A 25,446-nucleotide genomic window follows, 5' to 3' on the forward strand; every position below is an offset into this window, starting at 1 on the left:
GGATAATAGAATGGAGCATTGGCCAGTTGAATCTATAAATGCTGTATCAAAAAAGAAAGAGGATATTATGATTATAGGTTCGAAAAATTAAACGAAATATTTATAGTTCGTTGGAATTATAATAGTGGTGACGAGGTATTCCAAGAAAATATCTTCTAAAATAAAAATTCCTCAACCAAATATGATCACTGTTTATAACAAACACATGGGTGGAGTTGATTTGTGTAATAATCCCATATCTAATATAGAATAAAAAGAGAGAAAAAAGGGCGGTGGCCAATATTTACCAATTTTATCGATGTAGCTTTGGTAAATTCGTGGAAAATTTGGAAATTCATGAATCGAGAGAAGAAGAGATTGCTTGCATTTAGGCGAGAAGTTACTACTTCCTTTGAACACCAATAAAAATTGAAGATTTAAGTTCAGGGCACGCAAGCCAGTTTGCATTATAGAGCGAAAACCCTACTGATTCATCTGGAAATTATTTATCCAAAATTATAGATGGAAAAAGACGTAGATGTAGATATTGCCATAAGCACTCAAAATATATGTGCCAAACATGTCGAATCACACTTCATACTAAATGTTTCAAGGATTTTCATAATATATAAACATTTTTTCGTTTTTATTATAAATTACAAAAAAAAGAATAAAATTTCTATTGTTTTTTGATCTTTATTATACATAATTTTTATCTTTTTTAACCTCTTAATGGTTAACGGTGCAGATATGCACCAGGCTAGATTTTCTATTTAGAATTATTTTTTTCTGCTGATTTTTTTAGAATATCATATTTGAGCATTAATCAATATAATTTGAAAAAATTGAGCATTTTTATCCACTAGAAAAATCTTGACTATTAATGGGTTTATTCAACTATTAAACTTATTTAATGTGCAAAACTTTCTGAACTCGATTTTTGTTTTTCTATCTTTAACATTAAGCGGAAGTCTCTGGTTGACATGCTCTTATCACATTCTTGAAAGCTGGATTAAGCAAATATAAGTTGTATATTTTATTTTATTTAGTATAATAAACACTTGGTAAAAATGAACTAATAAATAATAACTCTTTGATGTCGCGCTGTGGCGTAGCTAGGAATTTTCCTTAGAGGGGGTCCATACATTGCCCCCCAGACCAACATTTGACGGGCCTTCGGCTCTTTGGCCGGCCTTCGGCCGGGTTTATCTTACTAATCATAACCATATCTTCGATAATATATAATAAATATATTTTTTTAAATGCATCAATAATTTGTTTTATAATTTAGTAGATTATTCTCAATCTTTATAATAATACTATCCAGAATAATTTCAATAGTAATATAATATCCTTCCACAAATATCAAAACCAGAAAAATATAAATATTATTGGTATTTTGATATAAAGTCACAACTTATAAGTCTTTTGAACGTATAATCTAAAAATAAATTTTTGCTCTGGGAGGGGTCCAAACCCGAAAACCACCCCCGTAGCTGCGCCACTGATGCCGCGCTTATAAATGTTTTGAAAAATATTGATTTTAATTATAAAGGGAGAACGAGTACGTCTATGACTGTGCAAACGGGGTTAGCAGGCGTATAAATTTTGGTGCTTTTACATTGATTTTGATTAGTGTTCTATTCAAGTTAGAGTCGCACAATATTTTTAATATTTCTCGTGGAGTAGTGATCTCAGATCGATTCAAAATAAATGAGCCGGCTTTAAAGCTAACTCATCCGGCTAATAGAGCCACTCAATTTAAAGTCGTATTTTATGACTCCAGTCGAGTTCAGAGTCGTATTTCAAGAAAACTAATTTTGATTACCATTTTTTGCTTATGTAAAATTACTTTCTTTCAAGCTAATTTTGATTTAAATTTCCTTCTTTCAATAATTTGCTTTATTATTGGTTTAGGTAAATTGGAGTTTTTAAAGAGCTGCCTAATTAATTTTGGCAGCCAAAAAAAAAGCTTTTAATAATTTATTTTAATATCTAAAAATACCTTTAAATATATGTATAATGGCCAGAATGAATGAGATAAAAAAATAAATAGAAAATATGAGACATACTATAAGTGGGTCAAAAGGCCGGTGTAAGAAAAAACAAAGGTTTTGATAACCAGTAAAAGTCTAGGGGAGAGAGTAGATATTGAAATATTCTAATTGATGAATATAATAAAGTGGGCTGAATGAGAAGCAAGTAGTGGATTGAGACGAGTGAGATTATCGTTAATAATTTAGTCCAATCCAATGGATGGATATATATTGGAATAATAAAAACACATATTGGGACGGAGGAACAGCAGTTAGGAATGAAAAGATTTAAATTTTGTAAATATCTATGTATTAAACACGCCGTGTCACCACAATATCACGGCAGCTTAACTCAAAAAAACAAGCTGACATGGTAGAGTTAGAAAATTTTTTGTAGAAGTGTCGAGGGAAGGATATGTATATGTTCTACAGACATTATCTTGTATCAACTACATTCCTTTTAAAATATGCTATAAAGGTACAACAACAAAAAATTAGCTAACTTATTTATACAAATGTTATATCACATATTACAATATAATATTTAAAACATTTTCACAAATAAATAATATGATAAAGTTTTATATAGTTTTATTTGGGATAGATTTCAGGCAAATAAAATTTCCTCATAGTACCAATAATAGATCTATTGATCATAGGTTCATTTAATTGAGTCAAAGGATAGGCGGCATCCAAAATCTCTAAACACTTTGATAAAAGTAAAAACGAAATTATATATAAATTTTTTTTAAAAAATAGATTAATATTTATTGTTGGAGGTATCTCTTGATCAAAAAATTTGAGTTTGGATGAGACCTCGATTAAGAGAGGTACAGTTTTCAGTGGAAATAAAAAAAAACTTGATTTAAATCAAGTAAAATTTTTTCCCATAAAAGTCGTAATGAATCAAGAACCTTTTAACTATTTTAGTTATAAAGTATCCAAGAGGGGGATAAAGAGATTTATTCTATAGCATTTTTCGGTAGACCATATATTAATATCGGAACGATGGGCTTGACTTGCTGAGAGTCGTGGTAGACAAATATTGAATTCATAGAACTTGATTTGTCTCAACAATGACAACATATAGTTTATGAAATTCGTCACTTGCATTTGACCTAAATTCCATAAGTTCCAAAATAATGCTTGCTATTCAATCAAATGCCTGAAATATTTAACTTTAGTTTTATGGTGAAAAAGTTTCAAATTTGAGAATTTTTTTTTCAAATGGTGTAAATTTCTTGTTAATAAGTTTGAATATGTATTTTTTTTTTAAAGAATATATATAAATTTCATTAATCGGATAAACCATTCGTAAGTCATTTTTTAGCGCTACCCTATATATATAAATTTTAAAATGTTTCTTAAATAGAGATATACACAGTAATAAACCCATTTATAACGGTTCGGGGCCAGAAATATAAACCGTAATAAGAGGAAAGTATCACAATATTATCATGGAATATATCTGTATGTGACCACAAATCAAAATGTAGGAACCGTGAAAAATGTTATAAATGTATTTCACTATTAAATTGTTCTTCTATAAAACAGAGTTTAGGCGTTGCTAATTGGTCAAATTTTTTGATTAATCTTAGAGAGGTCAATTCTATCAATTTACAAAAAATTAGAGATAAAAAATCAAAAGAATATTTTAATTTTAAAATGTAAATTGACATATAATAAGTATAATATTATTTATACTTTATTTTTGTAAATGATTAGGTCGGGATTGTAATCTAATACTTTCGACAATACAGCCATCCTATACCAATGAATAGCTAAATAGACACTATATTTACCATAATTTTTCCTAAATTATAATAAATATATATTAAAAAAAAATTGTTAGAAATATTTAATTTTAGAATATAACTTATAATTATAGGAATTTTAGATGGGAAAACCTTTATTTACACTTTTTTGTAAGTAGAATATTCTTCAAATTACATAATACTTACTAAGAAAATATTATCAATGTGATACAAATAATTTTAATAAGTGATGGATTCACGGAACAGTAAACTATGATGAACCAGGTTATAATCTAGCTATAAAATTTGTGCTGATTAATGATTTTAATTAAATATTTGTTAACATGTTTGTGTATATGAAATATGACATTCATAAAGATTCAAAACAAAAACTTCAAAATATGTCCATTTTCCAAAGCTCTGCACATTTCATACGTTATTTTGAAGTTGATCATTGCCTCTCCGTCAGGTTTTGTAATATTTTGTCGCACAACTATCATATTAGCCTCTAATTGTTTCTGCAAGATGGTGTTGTAAACTATATTCATTGAAACCGGAAATGATATAGCATTCGACTTCTGACCAAAAGATAGAATCTTCTTAGTTAGATATCCATTAAAATAGAGTTCTTGATAAGATTGTAATTGTTCGAGATCAGAATTAGATTCTTGAAAGTCATATTTTGGTAGACATTCTAAATTTTTGTAAGAAATATTATAAAACTTTAATAGTTCTTTTAAAAATCTTAGCAAATTTACAAAATTTTAAGAAAATGAAATAAATATATTATAAAGTGTTGATATTTTAATAATTATATTGGCCAAAAATTAAAGAAATAACCATCTGTTATATCTATTATAAATTCGTCCTCCATGCTATTAGATGATTGATTTTGGGTCTTATCTGGGCAACACAATGAGCAATCACAGGTAAAATTGTAAGTGTTTTTAAAGATAAGTTGTCTAGCATAGGTTGTGGCTAACGGATTCCTGTATGAAATACGCACCTTATTGAAAATTATTTTTTTTTGAAATAGATAAGTTAGATTAAAATGTATGGATGATCTAATTTACTTAATCTCCCACCATTTCCTATTTTTTTAGTGTATTGGTTGGTACAATTATTCTAAAATTATTAGAAGGCATTAACCTTGTTTATTTAGGGTTAGGCTAGGCCATAGTTAATAGAGATGATATATAAAATGAATATATAATAATACTATCAAATAGAATCATTTGCTATGGAAAGTATTCAAAAAATAATCTGGAAATTTTTATATTAAAAAATAGATATGAGGGATTTTGTCACACATTTCCTATCGGGTAAATCTGTTTCATTTAAATTACAAAGCCTTTAATTATAAATCGAACATGGATGATTAAAATATCCCCGAAAATTTAATTAAGGGTGAATTTTATGTTTTCAAATAATATTAAAATTTTAAATTTAGTTATATTTAAGAATTTATTTAGATCAATTGTGTCATAAATAACATATAAAACATTCATGATACTTTCACATTATTAAATGATTGCACACAAAAAAATATAAAACCAAAACATAGAATACGTTAATTGTTTAAATTCATTAACATCCATTTTCGCGCTGATTTTTGAGTATACGCAAAGTTGCGCTTATTTATCGATTATTTAAATGTTTATTTTTGAATCAAGTTTCATTTTAATTCCGAATAATGAAAAATCCAAAGACGACCAAATTGATAAAAATGTTTTTATAAAGTTTAAGATTTAAATGATTGAAACTTTTATGTTGTGGTCATTTAAGGACTTTTTATAGGTTACGAAGGTAAGAGTGTTAGATATGCTTTTGATTAGAGAATACATTTGTATTAAAATTAATTAGAAGATCTAAATCTGTGCTCATAAATTTGGCCAAAACCCGGATAAAAGTGTGCCGAAAAAAGCCCATCCGGTGTCGTGGAAATATTTTTCATAAATTATATATATAATTTAATGGATAAAGTTAGCAGTTTTAAAAAAATCGGCTCTAATCAAGCCGTTTAACAAAACTACGCCCATGTTTAAATATCACATTTATTCATATTATTGTTATTATTTCTATTACATATTTTTCCAGGTCATTTGCATTGGGCAAGTAAAGATCTTCAATCAAAACCAAGTGTTGCGTCCTTCCGTTAGATATAATAATTCCGTTTGGGACACAGTTATGATTATACTTTGAAGAACTGAATATTTGTAGAAATAATGTTTTATAAAAAAAAAAACTTTCCTTGTGGGAAAGCAACAAAATTTAAAGTGAAAACTTTAATGACTTAAATGAATAATTCATTCGAACAGATTTATAAATAACATATCGTCGGTCTAGAATTGGAGTGCTCCACTTGCGCAAAAGTTTAAAATGAGAAAATCAACATTAAAGTTTAAAATCAAATATAGGAAAAACTTATTGCTCAATTTAATTCAAAATTTCAGAGATAATTTATCATATTGTCAATTAATTATAGCCTAAAAAATTTTTAATCAAAAAATTTAACTATAAAATTTATTTGATAAAATCAAAATGCAAGTGAAGCAAATATAACACTTTATGATTTTTTTTAAATGTTATAAATGCTTCATTAACATTTTTTTAAATTTAATAAATAAATTGACACTATATATCTTTATTTATTTTCTAATTTATTCTTACAATTAATAAAAATGGATATAAAATAAATCTAATATTTAATTAATAATATTTTCCATATATTCTCTATCAACTCTGGGCATGAACTCTTACATTGATCTAATATCTTTTTTAGTTTCATCGTTTATTTTGCCATTCGTTTTCGGGATCAATTTAATATGCGAAAAATTTGTTGTAACTAATTCTTTGTCAAAATTAGGCCTACGTGTTTTTGAATCCTGTAAAATAGACACTTTATTCATATTATTAGATTTAAACGATAATTTATATTGCAAATAAAAAGGTTCCGTTTTTGAAATTTTTATTGATTTTAATTTAGTGAACGGTATGTGGTTAAATTTGAATTTTTTCGAAGCAGAATGGTAATCGAAATAATTATTTGAAGTCATTTCAATTAACTCAAATGGGTTTTTGCGATTAGTACCTCTTATTAATCTATAAAGAATTAGAGGGCTATGGATCTCATTTTTTCTTAAGCATCTTTCTATTTGGCTATACCTCTTGTAAAATCGAATGGCCTGGAGCACCATATTTGATTTGTATTGTTTCGATTTGACTGGTCGTGTTATTTGCTAAATAATGTTTTAAACCATAAATTATAAAAGAATTTTTATTTTGGGCGACACAGGAATCAGCCCACAGAATTAGATGAGGGATATTTGGAAATTTTTTTTAATATCGCATCTACTAATGCTATCACACTGCAAGCTATGTCATTACCAGTTCTTCCGGTTTGGCCTTGATGCCAAATAGCACAATAACCACGTTTGTCTTGACTGCAATATACAGTTTCATTATAAACAGATAATTTTCTTTTATAATAAGAAGATCCAACCTCAGATCTTGGTAAGGTTATGACATTTTGAAGGTCAAATGATATGACTAAAATTTTTTTTGACCTAGCTATGATTCTGTCCATACCTCTTTCAATACTCTTCTCAACATAATCATCATGGTGCTTATTGTAGTTACAAATCTCTTCTTCATTCATATATTCTTTATTAATTAAATACCGCTCACATTTATCGCACCTATCTTTTACTGGTTTAGCAAATCCTATATTAAAACTATTTTTAAATATTGTTGTATAATAATGCGCCTTAACAGGAATTCTCGATAATTCATCACATTTTTTAGAATATAGATCATAAAGTATTTTAAAATTGAGACTTCCATCAAAGTATTCCTTGGAAGAATCTTTTCGCCTGTAATGAGAATGGACCTTTGGAATGGAGTTTATGTGATCGATGATGAAATCTTTATCTTGATCAGAAATAACTTTTTTAGTATTTTTACCTTGACTGGTGGAAATTAAATAAAAATAGATATCCAAAATTATCAAAAAATACGAGAGATTATTTTGATTAAATAAATAAATTTTATATTTACATCACCTAATAAATTCCTAGTTTAAAAAAAGAATTTTGATTCAGTTAAATTTTGAGAGTTGGTTCTTAGCCCTGTTTTTATGGTAATGCTTCATGATTTTTTTTTCCATGTTTATTTAAAACTAGAAATTAAGGGTTTTATAAAATATATCAGGTTAAACCTAGTCACAACAATAATAACTTAGAAATAAGCAAATATGTGGATGAAGCCACAATTTGTAATAATACAAATCCATTAGACTGGTGGAAATTAAATAAAAATAGATATCCAAAATTATCAAAAATTGCCAGCTTGATTAAATAAAAAAAATGAAATTTATTATATTAACAAACTAATACATAATAATTCATATATTTAATTTATAATATGTAATAATATAAAATTTACCTCGACATTAAAATAGGAATAGAGATAAATATAATGAAAATTATACGATTCAATATGGAAAGCAAAAAATTAAAAAAGGAGGGAAATACAACACGTGATTAAATAAGATAATATGATAGGGCATGCATATGAAGCAAAAATTACATCGTTATATGAAAATAGACAGAGCTATAACTTTGGCAAAAATTAATATTTTTTAATCTAGTTTTTATTTTTATATATATTAGGAATAAATAAATTATTATCCACTTCTAACTCAAAAATTTTGAAAATGTCGAGTGGAGCACTTAATTTTAGACCGACGATATATTAATTAAAAATAATAATTAAATAAAAGTATTGTCTCCAGTAAGTCACCATCATTCATTTAAATATTAATTGGCTAATGAATTAAATATTTATATTTACACGATACAGCGGCCAGTCAAAGAAGGATGGGTTAATTATAACATCTCCCCCAACCCCCAATATTTAATGGCAGACGAATCAGAAATTTTAATTTATTTTTAAAAAATATTTAGGCCCCAGATTGGTCTTTGGGCTAGCTCTCAGGACTCTACCTCTAAGCGGATAGATTTTTTGATTAGCTCTCAAATGACAATTATTTTCAGAAAAAATATATTTTATATAAAATCCCATTTAAGGTTTGTATTTAAAATATTTGTTAATTATTTTTCTTCTTCAAATACAAATGTTTTATTTCATCTCATTTTACAATATTTTACTAATTGGTGTATTCTTAAATTACGCCGAAAAGAAAATGTTTTAATCATGTGATGAGTTGCGCAACGGAATGGGGTATGCGAGAACGGGCGCTTTTTTTCACCCAAGTTTCGAATTATTTTTTATCGTCTTCTGCTAAGGCCTCGAACATTGAATAATGTTACACTTAGACATGGCGATTCATTCATTTTAATATTTACCAATATACAAATCAGCTGGTGACCCGCCATTTTGTTGTCCGCAATATAAATAATTTATATTGACAATTTTATAAAAATTCAACTATAAATCAAAATGGCATTGTCATCAGCTGATTTGCATACAACCTTTTTGTATTTAACTAATTCGAGAGAATTAATTCTTTCTCCTCTTTCATAATATTTATTTTAAATTTGAATATATACTTGAGGAAAATTCCGACACCTATTTCTTGCCGGTGTTCGTCCCTGATATAAAATGAATTAGTCGTAATCTATAAATTTAAATAGAAAAGATATAATATGACAGCGGATGAATACTTTTATTTGTAATTAATTATACGCTTTAGGGTCGCAGTCGGATAATGCCAGACACGCAAAATGGTCTCCATTTAAATATAATACCCTCTGTTTTAAATGGTCTAAAAATAACGAAACCGAAGGGTAGACCAATTTAAAAAAAAAAATTTCAATTATATGATGGATCATTTTAAAAAAAAACATTCATTCGTATCTCAAATTTTTCTATTTCCGTTTTGAAAATTATTTTTTTTAAATTAGATGTATATAATTATTTAAGGTGAAATCTAAAAAAAAAATAGACTCAGCCTGTTAAATTAATCAAAATCCCCCTCAAAAAATGCCCAGGCTGGAAATAATTTTCTTAAAAAATTCGCACCTAAAATCCAACAGATGTTCGATAACTCTAAAGAATTTTTTTAGCCTTTTAAATGACCCAGTAATAATATCATGTTTTAATATAAATTAAAATTTCGCCATATTTAATTTAGCGCGAACCTATAAATAGCATCCTCTGATAATACTCTTTCAAATATTAGAATGTTACATTTCTTACATTTGATTCAATGACACATATAATACCTAGACTGACGATTCATTCATTAAAAGTGTACATCAATGCAAATCAGCTGGGGAGGGCATCTTGGTTACACTAATCATTATTAAAATTTTAAACGAGAGCCTAATTTATTCCTATATCTGATGCAAACTTTATTAAAGATTTACCGGATCATCGAGATAATAAGGAAGCAAGGATTAATTTAATAGTAGTTTTTAACATGAGAATAATTACTACATAGGTTACCAAAATGGCGGGTCCAGCTGATTTGCTTTTAAAGACGCTTAAAAATGCATTTTAATGAATGAATCGGTATTATATATGCCATTGATTTGATTTTAGTTTTCATTTACAATTTTGTGAAAAATTTGAATTATGGTCTATTTTAAAAATTATATATAATAAGAGATTTTCTGTTTTATCGCAGATTATGCATTTCAAAATTGTATCATGCAAATTTATAATTTTTTTGCATAATAAGCGCAAAAGTAAACGTTAAAAGTGAATGCCTCAATTTGAAATCCCCAATTAATGATCGTTTATTTTAATAAAAACTGGAGTATTGATTCTAATTTTTTGTATAAAATATCTAAACACCATCGTTTATTAACAATATAAACAAAAATTGTTTAAAGGTGTAGTGAGTTTGCCTAGTCGCATAGATCTGGGTTCGAATCTAGGAAAATTTTGGATTTTTCTCCTGAACCTAACCAGGTGGGGGTGTGCAACTAGGTATGATAAAGTGGACCAGAAAATATTCCCTTAATTTCACCTTTTAATATTTAAAAATGGGTCTTATTGAATTTTAATAAATTTGGTTGTTTTCTTTGGGAAACTCTATAATTTTTATTTGCTATATTGATATTAATTTTTAACTTTGAGGGAGTTACTTTCACTTTCCATTTTACCCGAGATGGGAGGGTAAAAACTTTTTAAAATGAGGAGAAGATCAAATAAAACCTAAAAAAAGAGCGGATGATTAGGAATTTAGATGGAGAAGACAGATTTCTCTGGAGTTTTTTTTGCCTGAATTAAATAACCTCATTTGGTATCATTAGTATATCTGTGGTTATTTTTTTAAGATTCCCCAAAACTTGGTGGGGGGGGGGGGATGATTGGAATGAAAAAATTATTTTTAAGGTCCGCACTTTATTAGAGGATCAGGAAAACTTTGACATTGTTTTTAATATTTTAAAGATTTACTATTTTATTATTTTACATTTTAGATTCTTGGAAGATTTTAAGCTTATGAATAGTAAAAAAAAAATAATAAATAAATAACAATTTCTAATTCTAGTAATTTATACCGTAAATATGGTTGAATGTAGTAATCATTTTTTTTGAAAATAATACTTTATTTAACCTACCTTGCACCATATATGGGGCATTGTGTACTCATATTTATCCAATATTGCCTTGGGCAATGAATCTTTGATTAATTCAAGAAGAGAAGTTATTTTGGAACCGGAAATCTTCATTTCCTCAAGAAAGTGCTCCTTTAAATCCATGAACTTGTATTTGTTCAATTTAATTTTTTCATTGCAATAAGATATCAATTTTTCTGGGTTCTTAGTTGATTCGCGCTTTGAATTAATATATTTTAAAAAAAAATTAGAAAATACACATTATTTTTTTAAAAAATATTTCGAAATGCCCATATTCATAGTCTTGTATTATACCATTGACTAATCCCTCTACACTATGTTCTAATTGAATTGGTATCTTTCTTGTTTTAGCAATAAATCTCAATTCTAAAAATAATTAAAATCTATAGGTTGAGAAAGAAAGAAATTATAGTTTTTTTTGTAAATTCCATCAATAGATCACACAACGTTATGCACTTTCAAAGTTGGAAAAACCGAACTATCCAACATGTAAAAAATTTTTTATTATTAATATTTACATTTAGCCAGACGATAATAATAAAAAGAAAAAGGTTTTCGGTAAATGACTTGAGTTTAATTTAAATTTTATACAGAGAAAACATAGAGAGGTCAAAAGGTTTTAGAAGAAGTTTCCTAACTTATACTAGTCTATCGCAGTCCTTCTTTAAAATGATAAGGTGAAAGTTGCAATTTCAGTGAGAAAAAAAAACAAATCACAAACCAAACGATAGCCAGTACAAAATTTGACCCAAATTAATTGTAAATTTTGATATTATCACGTTTTTTGGCGAATTGTAAAGTTTAATAAAATTTAAAAAAACATGAATTTTGTTTGTGTAATTTTGAATGTGCATAACTTTGGACTCTTTTGATAGAATTTGGATGAAATTAGTAGAAAAGCATAACCATGTTTTTATCCAAAAATATTCCAATCAATCTTCAAGTTGAAACTCAACTTAGAGGTTTAATTCAATTTTTTAGGCTAAAAGCTTGGCTAAGCCACAATAGAGATGGCCAAAGTTAGATAATTTTCGATCTATAAGATTTTATCGAATTAATTTCATAATGACAATTCAATTGGAACACATTTGTATATTGCGCTAACGGTAAAATACGAGCCAAGCCGTAAAATCTTTTCAAATTCCTTTACAGGCCGATTCAGGTCATGCTATGGTATGGTTGGAGCGGTGTCTTAAAAACGTCATTTATTGTAAAAGAACTGAAGAAAATTATTAATATACATAAACAAGAGAAAATAATAGGCAATCAAAAGCCAAATCTCGTTGATAAATTAATTGGAAGTCATTAGAAATCGAAATCTAGGTAAAATTAAGCGGAAAAAATAAGAATCGAAAAGCCCCTACCAACATCTGGACTAGGACTTGGACTGTACGTGATAAATGCAATTTTTAATAGTCCACATTATGCCTTGGTCTAAATGCAAATTTCTTTTATACAGTTATAAGGACGAATCATTGTTATTTCTGAGCTTGAAATCAATTTGATACAAGATAAAATAAATTCATGAATCGGTAAAAAAAAATTATACATATAAAAGTTCTGTCTCTTTCTCCCTCTAAATTTTACCATCAATTTTAATATCACGAAATTGAATAAATATCATGTCACTGGACTCATTACTAAGTTGCTACACCAATAAATCACGTATACTTCATCGTTATTTTTGAATGGAAGATTTAAGTAGAATAAATTTATTTATGTTTTAAAATTTAAGGGAGTTTTTTTTTAAAAAAAAATTACATTACATAAATGAACATTGATAAAAAAAAACTAAATTCAAATATATATACTTCAAGCTTGAAAATTATGCGAATTATGAGGTGAATATGGTAATCAAATTGGACGCGATCTTCCATAGGTATTCTTCTAAATATTTTACATTCATTTTTATGATCAATCCAATCCTTTGCCTATAAAATAGAAATGAAATGAGTATAAATATAATTAAAATTACGTATATGGGCATTACTTTCATTTAGTAAATTGAGTAATAAATAAATTTTCATAACGATTATAAATTTAAATCCATTTTACGGGGGTCACTATTCATACCCTTTTACTATTTCTGAAAGAGAGCCCTTAATAGATATAACCTTTTCCAATGTTAATTTATGGCGGAAAAACTATTTAAGCCTTTATTAAACTCGGCCTATGGTAGTAGCAGATTAGGGGCCTGAACAAAAGTAAGAGGACAAAAAATAAATTTTCTGATCAAATAAGTAGATTCTCTCATATTTAATGTAAATGTTTTAAATCTAATTTTTACTACCATCATAAAATTTTACAATAATAATATAACGTCGGTCTAGAATTGGAGTGCTCCACTCGACATTTTCAAAATTTTTGAGTTAGAAGATGGATAATAACTTAGTTATTCCCAATATATATATAAATAAAAACTTGATTAAAAATTATTAATTTTTGCCAAAGTTATTGTCAAAATGGATCAATAACTTTTTTCTATATTTTATTTTAAACTTTAATGTTGATTTTCCTCATTTTAAACATTCAAAATTTTTGAGTTAGAAGTGGATAATAACTTATTTATTCCTAATATAAATATAAATAAAAACTAGATTAAAAAATATTAATATTTGTCAAAGTTATTAGCAACTGATCATAACTTTTTCCTATATTTTATTTTAAACTAATGTTGATTTTCTCATTTTAAACATTTGCGCAAATGGAGCACTCTAATTCTAAACCGACGATATACATTTTTTCTGAATCATCAAATCTAATTGAAAGGTAATTTTTGTAGGCAGTGTTAGATTATTTAAATATGGAAGAATAAATAACCAAATCAAACAAGATAAAATAGTTTTATTATTGCCTGTGAAATTGCAAAATCTTTATTCTTATTCCTTGGTAATTCTTCTAGATATAAAGATAAATGACAATCTTTAAAAGAGTGAGTATAGCTGATTTATATCTGAAATTTTTGAGTTATGTGTGGTCACGATTTTTTATAAGTGGTGAACGAGCATTTTTGTCATTAAAGTATATATCAAAGGTCTCCAAATGACAAAATTGTTAAGCCCTGCCCGGTAGAAATTTAGATAATTCATATTTGGTCAAATTTATAACCGGCTCAGCTTAGTTTTAATTTTTTTTAACTAGGGTTGCCCAGCCTGGCCCTAATTTAAACCTAAACCAAAATATATTATGCTGACAACCAAAATAACAACAATTTATAATCTTGTGGAGTGATTAAATTAAAAACACAATAGGAAAGATGTGCCATAAATGGCCATGTTTAACTGGCCATTACACTTTAACTTTTTATCTATTGGAAAGATTTTTTCTCAAAATTGGTCAAAATGTGTATATTTATGATATTTGCCTTGCTTAAGTTCGTTTAATGAATAGAGCAATCCAGTTAAATAATATTTTTTAAAAAACTGTTTTTAGTACCTACTTCTAGAAAAATCACGTTACATATTTTTTTTCTTTTAAAAAATTACATAAATATTATCCTTAGTAGGTATTTGGCATTATTCACACAAAAAAATTTAGAGCTTACAAGTTTTATTTAATAGGCATATAAAGGCGGCTGAATAAGATACAAGTGTATTGTCTACATTCACCGATTCATATTAAAATGAATAACTCGTGCAAAACAATATTTGGTGAAATTTCAAATGAAACAAACTTAAGAATGTTTAATAAAAAGATAATTAAGATATTAATTTATTATATTATCATTAAATAGATGATGATAATTTGAGATGATTATTGATTTTTTTATATACCTAAAAAAATGAAGAAATATAAATATAGGTCTTTTACAAGTATTTCATATTGTGATATCTTATTTTTATGATTAAATAATGAACAGTTAACACATCCATGTTTTGACTGGCCAGAAAAAGAACCTCACATAACCTTTATCTAGCAAACTATTATAAATAGAGCTTTGATTTAAATTTTATTTTAAAGATTAAGAATTGGGCTACACATTGATATAAAAAATTTGTCTGTTTTAACCCAAATATTAATGCTTTAATTTGAAAAAAAACAAAAACAGCCATTTATGGCGCATTAACCAGTACTTTTAAATTATCACTTTTATGAAGTGCCAGAATTCATCAAATATATATATATTATTTTTTTTCCCCGGCCCTATAAAAAAATTTCAGACGCTACCCGGTTGGGTAACGGGGTGAGCCGATACCGCAAAACTTTAGTGTATATTGTCAGACTTATATGGAAGTTAAAAATATTTTGAAAAAAAAATATAAATTATTTTATTGTAAGTCAATAGGTCTACTTATTATAGGCCCATTGGCTATATTTTATTTGTATAAAAATGATTTTTAGGTTTACACTTATAATTTTATAAAAAAAATAAATATCTTTTTAAACTGGTGTTTTTGTTATTTCAAATAAATTTGCTAATAGAGTTAGAATATTTCCGGATCAGCCCGAACAAATTGTTCAAAATATTTTTATAAATCAGCCCGAATTTATTATTTTTTATATTTAATTCGAACAAATTTACATCAAATTATTTTATTCATGAAAAGAATTATCATGGGACAAACAAGGGTTAAAATATCTTTTAAACTGGTGTTTTTGTTATTTCAAATAAATTTGCTAATAGAGTTAGAATATTTCCGGATCAGCCCGAACAAATTGTTCAAAATATTTTTATAAATCAGCCCGAATTTATTATTTTTTATATTTAATTCGAACAAATTTACATAAATTATTTTATTCATGAAAAGAATTATCATGGGACAAACAAGGGTTAAAATAATTAAGGAGGACCGGCCTCAAAAACCCCGATAGAAAATTCCACGGGCCAATTTTTATTTTATAATCCTTGTGTGTACACCTGTGAACCCGAACCCGTTATAGAATTTTTTTAACTACCCGAACTCTCTTTTAGAACTAAGGTTTTGAGTTATGTTCAAAACATAATATTTTTAAATTAAATCTTAATAAAAATTAGAAGAATATACTTGGCATTCCTTGTTACAGTATCTATGTAATCTACAGCCCATGCAATAAAAAAGCTTGTTCTTTGTGCTAATTTTTTTTTTAAATTTTTTTAAATATTATCTGTAGGGTGAATCGATTTTTAAAAAAGGAAATCATAAAATTTTAATAATAAATATAAATATGACAAAAAAATTACTTAATTAAAATTTTACGAAAGTTAATCTTAAATAGGTTTCCCCTATCCCTCTAAAAATATTATTACTACCCATAAAATTTTAATCCGGATCAGAATTACCAGAACAAAAGAAGGATTATAAATTTTACTTTTTCTCTCAAAGGACGAAGCGGGATTCAATGATATAATAAGTCCCAAAGATAATAGTAGGGTAGGTAACTAAACGAGATGTATATACACACTATTAGATTGGCGATTCAATCATTATATGCATTTAAAAGTGTTCATGCATAGGAGTAAGCTGTACCGCCATTTTGTAGTTAGCACGCATTTATATATAATACATAAAGACAATTAGTCGAAGGGCACACCACAACAATGGGGCTACAGCTGACTCCTATGTATGATCACTTTAATTATCAAATAACCAATTGTTGCAAATCTGCACACTCTGGTATTCATTCACAGTCAAATCTGATGTTTAAAATATATAAAATTACCTTCAATAAAGGATTTTATATCAAAGGATCCCGAATCAGCGTTAATTTCCATATTCCATTCCAGATATATAATATTTAATTAAACAAGTTTATAATTAAATTCGAAGGATTATAAGGGAGGTAGGTATATGATTTAATAGCTTAGTGATACGCAATTTATGGCAACAGCACAGCTAGGAATTAGCTTAAGATGGTGGGGGGGGGGGGTTAACTTTTGAAATTTATAATATGATTATATAGGCCTAATAGGTTAGAATAAATATTTAATATCTATAAATTCCCAAATAAAAATTCCCAATAAAATATTATTTTATCCGTTAGCTAACCGAAAAAACTAGATCTTTTTAAAAATATTCTAGAAAAAAAAATTTCTATTAAAACTCAGCTCACACTTTCGGAAAACTAGGAAAAATAGCTGAGACTAAAAAGAACTATCAGCAAAAATTATTTAATATATATTACTTCCAGAGTTGCTACTAAGTTATAGAATTGATTCTTAGATTATCGAAAAAAATTAAAAATAAATAGATTGCTAAGGAGTTGTCAGCCCCATATTTTTCCACCACAATAAAGTACTATACATAGAAGAATTAAATTTAATAATATTTAAACCCTTTTCTCAATTTTTAAGATAAATATTTAAAACTTATTACGATTTGTTTTTTTAAAGATAACAACACTTATTACTTTGTCAACTTGACTTCGATTTTCTTCGTCCTCGCTCCAATAAAATTTATGGGTTATTTAAAAGTATTACCCCCCCCCCTGGGTTGACCAGATATGATTATAAAACTAGTTTTTTTTAAAAATTATACAAGTTTATAATTTGAGCTTTAAATTATAAATATATAATTATTATTTGTATAAGTTAAATTATGTGAGAGTGAAAGACCCCTCTCAAAAATAACAAAAATCTCAAATATTTTGAACGTTTCATTTTATGAATAATTATACTTACAAACAATAAGAGCAAAGAGTACTTCTACAATTATTTAAAAGAGTTGCAGCGTACACTTCTTCGGAAAATAGTAATGTTCCTCTTCTTAATAGAATACCTTCAATCATGATCCTAGATTATGTTATTTTAAATTATAAATTTAAAACAATATCTAATTTATTTTTAATTTGTTTTAAAATGAATTGAGATGATTTAATATCATTTAACTAAATTAAAAAAAAATAAAATAATAAAATAAAATAAAAGATTTTAATTTGTTTTTTAAAAAAAAGTAAATTTAAAAAAAAATAATAATAAAGAAACAACTCATCGCCATCGCTGTCGCTGTTGTTGTTAAACGGCTCGATTTGAGCAGATTTTTAAAAACGGCCAACTCAATACTTTATTCAGAAAAATATTACGCAGGCTTAAAGATTTTGTTCATAGATGGTACAAAGGTTTGGACATCTTAGCGAAACCTCGAGGCTTAGGAAATATTTTTCTGGCTAAAATATTAAGTCAGCCTTTTTTTAAAAAATCGGCTTAAATGAAGCCATTTTGATTGGTAAAAGTTACGACCAAATTTGGTGCTTAGGTCTGCTCTGAGCACAAACCTGTGATACAAAGTCATAATTATTACCCTAAATTGGCGTGTCTATACCTTAGATGTCAACACAAAATATCTATAGGGGTATCGAATAAAAGATAATATTATTATCTTTAAATTGTTATCATGATTTTTAATCAAAGTGGACAGGTCTAGGTTTTCCGGAGGAGTCAGGAATATTGATGTCAACTAAATATCATTATGGATATCAATTAAAAAATATGACTCTAAGTGGGCGGTTTTAGAATTGGTGTGGGGGGAATAGGGGGGTCAGGAATATTTTTATCATAAAAATATAGCGATATGCAATTGGTATCAAATAAAAGCCATTTGAAATATCTTTTAACTGAAATAATAGTATTCACTTTTGGTCTGAATGGGTTAAACTCTGTTTAAGGGGAAGGAGGTAGGAAATTAAAAAATAAAAATTCATGGTTATCAAATAAAAGGTATTAAATAATTGTTTGATGGCAATAATAATTATCACTCTAAGTGGGCAGGTAGAAATTTTGTAAGGTCTAGTCTAGAATATGAATATTTTTTTATAACACATATATTCAATATAGATGAATATTAAAAAAAATATATAATTAAATTATCCTTTAACTCTATAAGATGAAATAATCTCTATAAGTAGGCCGGGTTAGGTCTGGGATGGAAGGGAGAGGGGATATTGGAATTTAAAATTCAATTTTTTTTAAAAAAAACACAATCTAAGTTTATACGATTCAACATCAGAAATCGAGTTGTTATTTGAGTTAGCAATTTATATTTTATTTTAATAAGATTATTTGTTTTTAATCATTATTTTTTTGTGTTTCAAATGAGTTTATTATTAAAAAACTAAATTTAAAAACAAAGGTCATATAAAAACGAATTAAGGTTAATAAAAATTTAAAAATTTAAATTATATAATTTTTTTTATATAACAAAAGTAGCGGTTTAATTTACAACAGAATATGAATATATATTTTGTAAAAGAAAAATGATAAAAATTTAAAATTCATGAAAATTTTTTTAATTTTTTTGGAAGTATAAAATTTTTTTTCCGGTCATGGGTTATATTTGAATATTTACTGATATGGTATGGTATTATGTCAAAATGTATTACAAAATAATTAATTTTTTAAAAAGGTAAAATAAATAAAGTTGAAAAATTGTAGAAATAGAATTTACGGGAAAGGATAGGGGATAAAAAAAAAGGAAGCTTGGAAAATGGAGGGTTAATTAATGGAAGAGATGAAGCTTAGATAGTTACGAATGATGGCGGTAGCAAGTCTTTGGCGTAAAAAGAGGTATTCCTTAGGCTGATCGGTTTTTTCGAGGATCCGTCTTTAAAAAAACGTTGAGCTTTGCTATCAAACGTGGTGAGAATGGAGCAGGCGATGGGTATGAAGGGTCTAAGTAACTGTACTTTATGGTTTTGCGGGATTCAGCGAGGGCGAGGGTATCGACGTTATGGTTAGATGGTGCATTTGGGTCAATGCAGGTGAAGTCCCAAACCAGGAGCTGACCCCTTGACCAGGGGATCAAGGACATACTATCAGGACTTCCTTCGGTTCTAAAAATTCCGGTTGTTTCTAGTCTAGATGGAATTCCTCCTGATTTCAGGGCACGTAAAAGGATTTCATTGCATTTGGTGTGCCGTGAAAAGCGGCCATGACAAAAGCGACAATGGAGGCAGTGCCTACCCTTGCTGACGACGCTGGTTTCGCAATGTTTGCATTGGTACGGAAAAACAATTGAGCCCTAGTCTAATAGCAAATCTTAGCTCATCAGCGGTGAGCAACAAATCGAGGTTGTTGGAGGGTATGGTTTCCAGAAACTCATAACCAGATCCTTGGTTCATTTGGTGGAAAACTATAAGATCGTCGTCGTGAAGGCTCGATTTTAGGTAAGCGACGGAGCCTTCGTTGAGTGAAATATCCCAGTCTCTCTGTGAACATGAGAAGCGTGGAATATTTGGGACAACTTCTGGGCTTCAGCTAATAAGGGGTCAGGGAAGTTGGAAAACTGGCTAATGTGTGAGTCGGATGAAAGACGAGAGGCGATGAAACCACTGATGGAAAGAGTTAGAGGTGAGCGTAAGCCGATACTCCCGAGCTTGCATGGAAGTGATGCTTGTAGCCATGAATTATGGTTAAAGCGGAGATTATGGATCTTTTCGGCAAGAGATTTGACGGAGATTTCAAAAGATTTTAATGAGTCGGGGAATTTGAAAATTGAGGTGGATCGAAGAGAGAGAATTTTAGGAATGTAATGAGAAACTTAGAGATGTTTTTGTAAGTAAGCTGGATGATGCGTTAGTGAAGAAGTGATTAATGGATTCCAGGCCACCGATTGGAGAACCGAGATGACTGAGATGAGAGTTCGGTTGTGTGGAAGTTGTGGTTGAATGAGATGGAATGAAATGGGTATATCTCAGTTTTTTGTTCGTTGAGTGAGAGACCGATAGCATGGGAATGTGTTATGATGATAGTGAGTGCCTTAGCAACCTCGTTAGGACCGCAGAATATTCCGTCATCAATGTACCAAGTATGCAGTGAAATGTTTTTGACCATTTCGTTGATTCCAATGCAGTAAAGTATAAATCCCAAAGGATCGCCTTGTTGGATCCCTTCGGATGATGAAAGTAAATAATTGTTAAATTGGAGATGAGAAGGCTTGGAGTAGCAAGAATGGAAGAATTGAGAAAAGGTGGGGAATGAGTGGTACATTTGTGAGAGAAAGTGAGAGCGGCGAATAGAGTTTAAGGCGTTAGAAATCAATTTTAACAAGGATTTCGTGGGTTGGTTTGGAGATGGATACGAATAGCGTGTGTGGCTATTTCGCAGCCTCCTTGGATGCCGATTCCAAGTTGGTGAGGTGCTAAAATTAAGACTGCATTGTCCTTAATTTTGGAAGATATTAGTTTAGCGACAAAACGGCGAAATACAGTTCCAATTGCAGTTGGGCGTAATCCTTATTAGGTTTTTCGAGTTCAATTAGTTTAGCACCGAATAAGAGTGGTCTGATGAACTCGGGAACTAAGCCGTGTGCTATTTTGTTATAAAATGTTGTTAAATATGTAATATTAAAAATAATCCCATATAACATGAAAACAAAAGTTTATTTTTCAAAAAAAGGAAATTATACTATTATAATATAAGACAAAGGTATATTTATTATTTTTAAAATCTAAAATTATGCCAATTGAACGATATAAAATTTTTTTAATTATAAATGTAAATTATACATTAATTAATAAAAAATTTTAATTTTGAAAAATATGATTTTTTTTTAGTTAAATTAAGTCTTCCATCATCGATGATTGAATCATCGTCATCAGATACATTTAATATCTCTTCGTAATCACTAATTTTTTGGGATATATATCAGAGATGTGCTAGGCTAGTTAAAATTTTTTGCATAACTTTCGGGAAATTATATTAAAAGTATGCCATAGCCCGGATTATTTTTGTATTAATTTTCAGGTTAACACAATTTAATTATCTATATTTAATTTTTTTTTCTCCAATGTCAATGAAGGACTCTTATATAACCTCTATGGCCATCTATTGCTATAACAACTGCTCTATAAATCATTGTGCTTGATTTTTATGGTTTGATATCTATATTGTTTATTTGCTATTGGATCATGATCATATCTTAAAAAATAACTGGTTTAATTTACTGCATAATTTATAAATTTAATATTTTAAATAAGACAAGCTCTTAAGGAAGAAATCAACATATAATAATTTATTTTCAAAGAGTGAATCAAGATCAAAATATGAGCTTGAAATCCAAAAAAATTTTCTTTTTCTGATTTAGGATATAGATCGTGGTTTCTTTTAAACCGAGTTTTAAGATTTTAGGGATTTGGTTCAAACTCTGATTATTAATGAATCATACCAGATTAAACATAATTTGCATATAAAGGCGCATTTCATAGAAATTTTAAATAAGCGGCTCTTTCAGGTTATAGTGTCTAGATTTTCTTATCGGATTTTTTTCAAACTCTGAATATAACAGCTGCCGACTTTGATATCAAATCTGATTCTCAATCTGATATTGAGTTTATTTTAATCTAACCTTGTGGACAATGCATTATGAGATATAAAATATTGTTATCCTCTACAATATGATAAAAGTTCGAGTGTTAATAAATATGAAATTTAAAATCATTTATTTTAATAAGGCTAATGACTAAAATCTTTAGCATTACATTTTAAATCACTATAATAATAGAATATCAATTAATACAAAATTTCTCAGTTAAAAAACACTGATTTCTTAATAGAAGTCCATGGGGTATCCTAAAGTTGATACTCAGAGGTTAAGAGATCTGAATTTTTTGAAACCAATCTCCTTTAGGAGGAAAAATCAAAAGGTTTGGGTCTGATTTAAACTGGAAATGCCTATCTAAGCAAACTACAAATAATTTAGGTAAAAATTATTTATATACTTTAATAATTAAAATTTAATTTCTTATTTTTAGTGTTATTAAATGGCACGATTAGAATTTTAACCAAATATATAAGCCCCGAGATTTGGCAAAATGAGGCTCAAACCTTTCTGCTACCTATGAGCAAAATGTCCAGATCTTAAAAGAGTAGTTTTTAATAATCTACCCAAACAGGGCCGTTTAAAATCACCACTTACATTATGAACAAGTTCTAAAAGTTACTAGATATTTTCAATTGTGGTAAACGTTATTTGTTAAAATATGCTTATCTAGTTGTGTTAATCTGAATATTCATAAATTTTCTCCTATTTAGGTGAGATTAAAACTAAAATGTTAAGAAAAATATATAATTAAGCTCTCATAATAAAGAAATTATTCAAGCTCAGATAAAACTTAATTGCCTAGAAACTCAGATTAAGAAAATCTCTCAGAAAATATGAAACACTAAGATTTCGTCTTGGATTTTAAGAAAAACTACACATGTGAGATTCAGTAAAAATTATGAACTTTAACTACTTTAATTTCTAGCAATTAATGGAAATAATTCTGAGAGTGCCACTTTTATTCTGAGCGCATAAGCCATTCATAATAATAAATATTCATTATTTTTTTAAAATAATATTCTAGCATATTTTTTAAAATACAAATAAATTAAATATAACCCATGTAGAAACTTTCCTTGTAACCATGGAATTCGTGAAACTCCATCGGACGCATACCATATGAGAAGAGACCAGAAGGCTCCAATAAGGTAGGAAAACCAGCTGACCTAATTGTAAGAGATCGAACCTCGAGTGCCGAATTTGTCGACCGGGATTATGATTGCAATGTAAAGGATGAAGCGCCATATTGTAATCATCAGTATGACATTTGCTGCATTTATATGGTAAAAAAGGAATGTTAAGCCTGTTATATAGAGCATAACTGAGCTCGTGGTTGTCCAATTTAAGTTTGAGATTTCTATACGAAATAACATCTAAAAATTTATATCGCCGCTCCTTGATAAGTTCAATGAATGTTGACCTGGCCAAAGGTGAAAGACTCGAAATAAGGTAATCAACGGAGATTTTCACAAGTGGTATAATTAAAATTCCCTAACCATCACGTTTAATCATGGTAAAAGGACTGAAAAACGCTTGATAGTAGGAAAAATTTCTTCATATCTTCTTTACCTGGGAAACCAAAATTCTTAAATTAAAATTAAATATAAACTAATAATATGGACAAGTTATAGATAATGTTAACATGATTTTAAAAACAATCCACAACAAAATAAGATATGCAACTCAATGTGATGATCAAGAAGCAGCATGGAAGTTGGACAATGAGCTATGAATTCTATATAGTTAATCAATGAAGATTTACAAGACAATTACAAATGCATGTAAGAAGAAAAGTTATTATAATTTAAAATACCATTCCAAAATTAAGTCATAACCTATAACATAAAATAACTTATAACGTAAATATTAAAATCATATCGTATATAAATGAACACAAAGTAAACCTTGAAGAATATTTATTAAAAAATGAAAGATTTTCTTAACAACCTACCTGATTATTCATATTTTTGATTTCTTGGATTATGACCAAATGTTGAAATTAACTAATGGTGAATTCATGGGCACAATAAAAGGGTATTATGAATATAAATCATCTTTAGTTCAACCACTTAATCATTATAAAATTCACAATATTGACAATTTTTAATCTAAACTCATTATAAAAAAGGTTATAATAGTAATTGTCATAATCATAATAATCCAGGTAATTATTATAGGAATAATCAATAAAAAAATTATAATAAGTTAGATATAAATAATTATAAAGATGAAATTATTTACCTGGTGCATTTTACTTATACATTAAAGTTATTTTACTAGCAATATAATTAAAATAATGGGGGAGGGGGGGGGGAATGCGTTTTCTGACATATTCATTACTATACTGAAGAAAAGATATATTTATTTAAAATTTTATATATAACCCAAAAATATTGACATAGAAAAATAATAAAGACCAAGAAGGTATCCCTGGTTGAGATAATTTTTGCTAGTAATTTCTGTTAGGTTGGGCTATTTTTATAAAATTATTTTATGTTGGTTACTATTTTTCAAATATATTTTTCACTAGTTTTTAAAATATTTTTATTCTTTATCTATTCAAATTCAGTTATAAATGATCTTGTAATAAATTTACATAATTTCTTTAAAAAAATATAATATAAAATACTCAAACTGTAGTTTTTATAATATTATTTTTGCTAAAATCTTAGACCCAAATTGGGTAGTTATTCAACACTACATAAACAACAACTAGCAAAATTATTTATTAAACAAAAAATTTATAAAAAAATTTGATACAGATATTAACATTATCAGATATAAAATTTTATATTTATTATAGTTTTATTTCAGGTAGAACAATATTTCCTCATAA

At 27.7% G+C, this 25,446-nt stretch overlaps 1 protein-coding gene across 1 annotated transcript; it reads right to left on the reverse strand.

The window, feature by feature from the left end:
* Nucleotides 1–2,606: 2,606 nt before the first annotated feature.
* On the reverse strand, nucleotides 2,607–24,117 carry LOC135924033 (histone-lysine N-methyltransferase SMYD3-like). Its single transcript, XM_065459081.1, has 11 exons — nucleotides 23,670–24,117; nucleotides 17,975–18,085; nucleotides 16,362–16,428; nucleotides 13,188–13,307; nucleotides 11,359–11,574; nucleotides 9,340–9,407; nucleotides 5,855–5,975; nucleotides 4,610–4,775; nucleotides 4,163–4,463; nucleotides 3,720–3,828; nucleotides 2,607–2,723 (listed from the first exon to the last, which is right to left on the reverse strand). The coding sequence occupies exons 2-11, from the start codon at nucleotides 18,079–18,081 to the stop codon at nucleotides 2,607–2,609; spliced, it is 1,392 nt and encodes a 463-aa protein (XP_065315153.1). The 5' UTR covers nucleotides 18,082–18,085; nucleotides 23,670–24,117.
* Nucleotides 24,118–25,446: the final 1,329 nt, after the last annotated feature.

The sequence above is a fragment of the Gordionus sp. m RMFG-2023 genome, chromosome 2, assembly GCF_954871325.1.
Source record: "Gordionus sp. m RMFG-2023 chromosome 2, tfGorSpeb1-WG-v2, whole genome shotgun sequence".
Classification (NCBI taxonomy): Eukaryota; Metazoa; Nematomorpha; class Gordioida; order Chordodea; family Parachordodidae; genus Gordionus; species Gordionus sp. m RMFG-2023.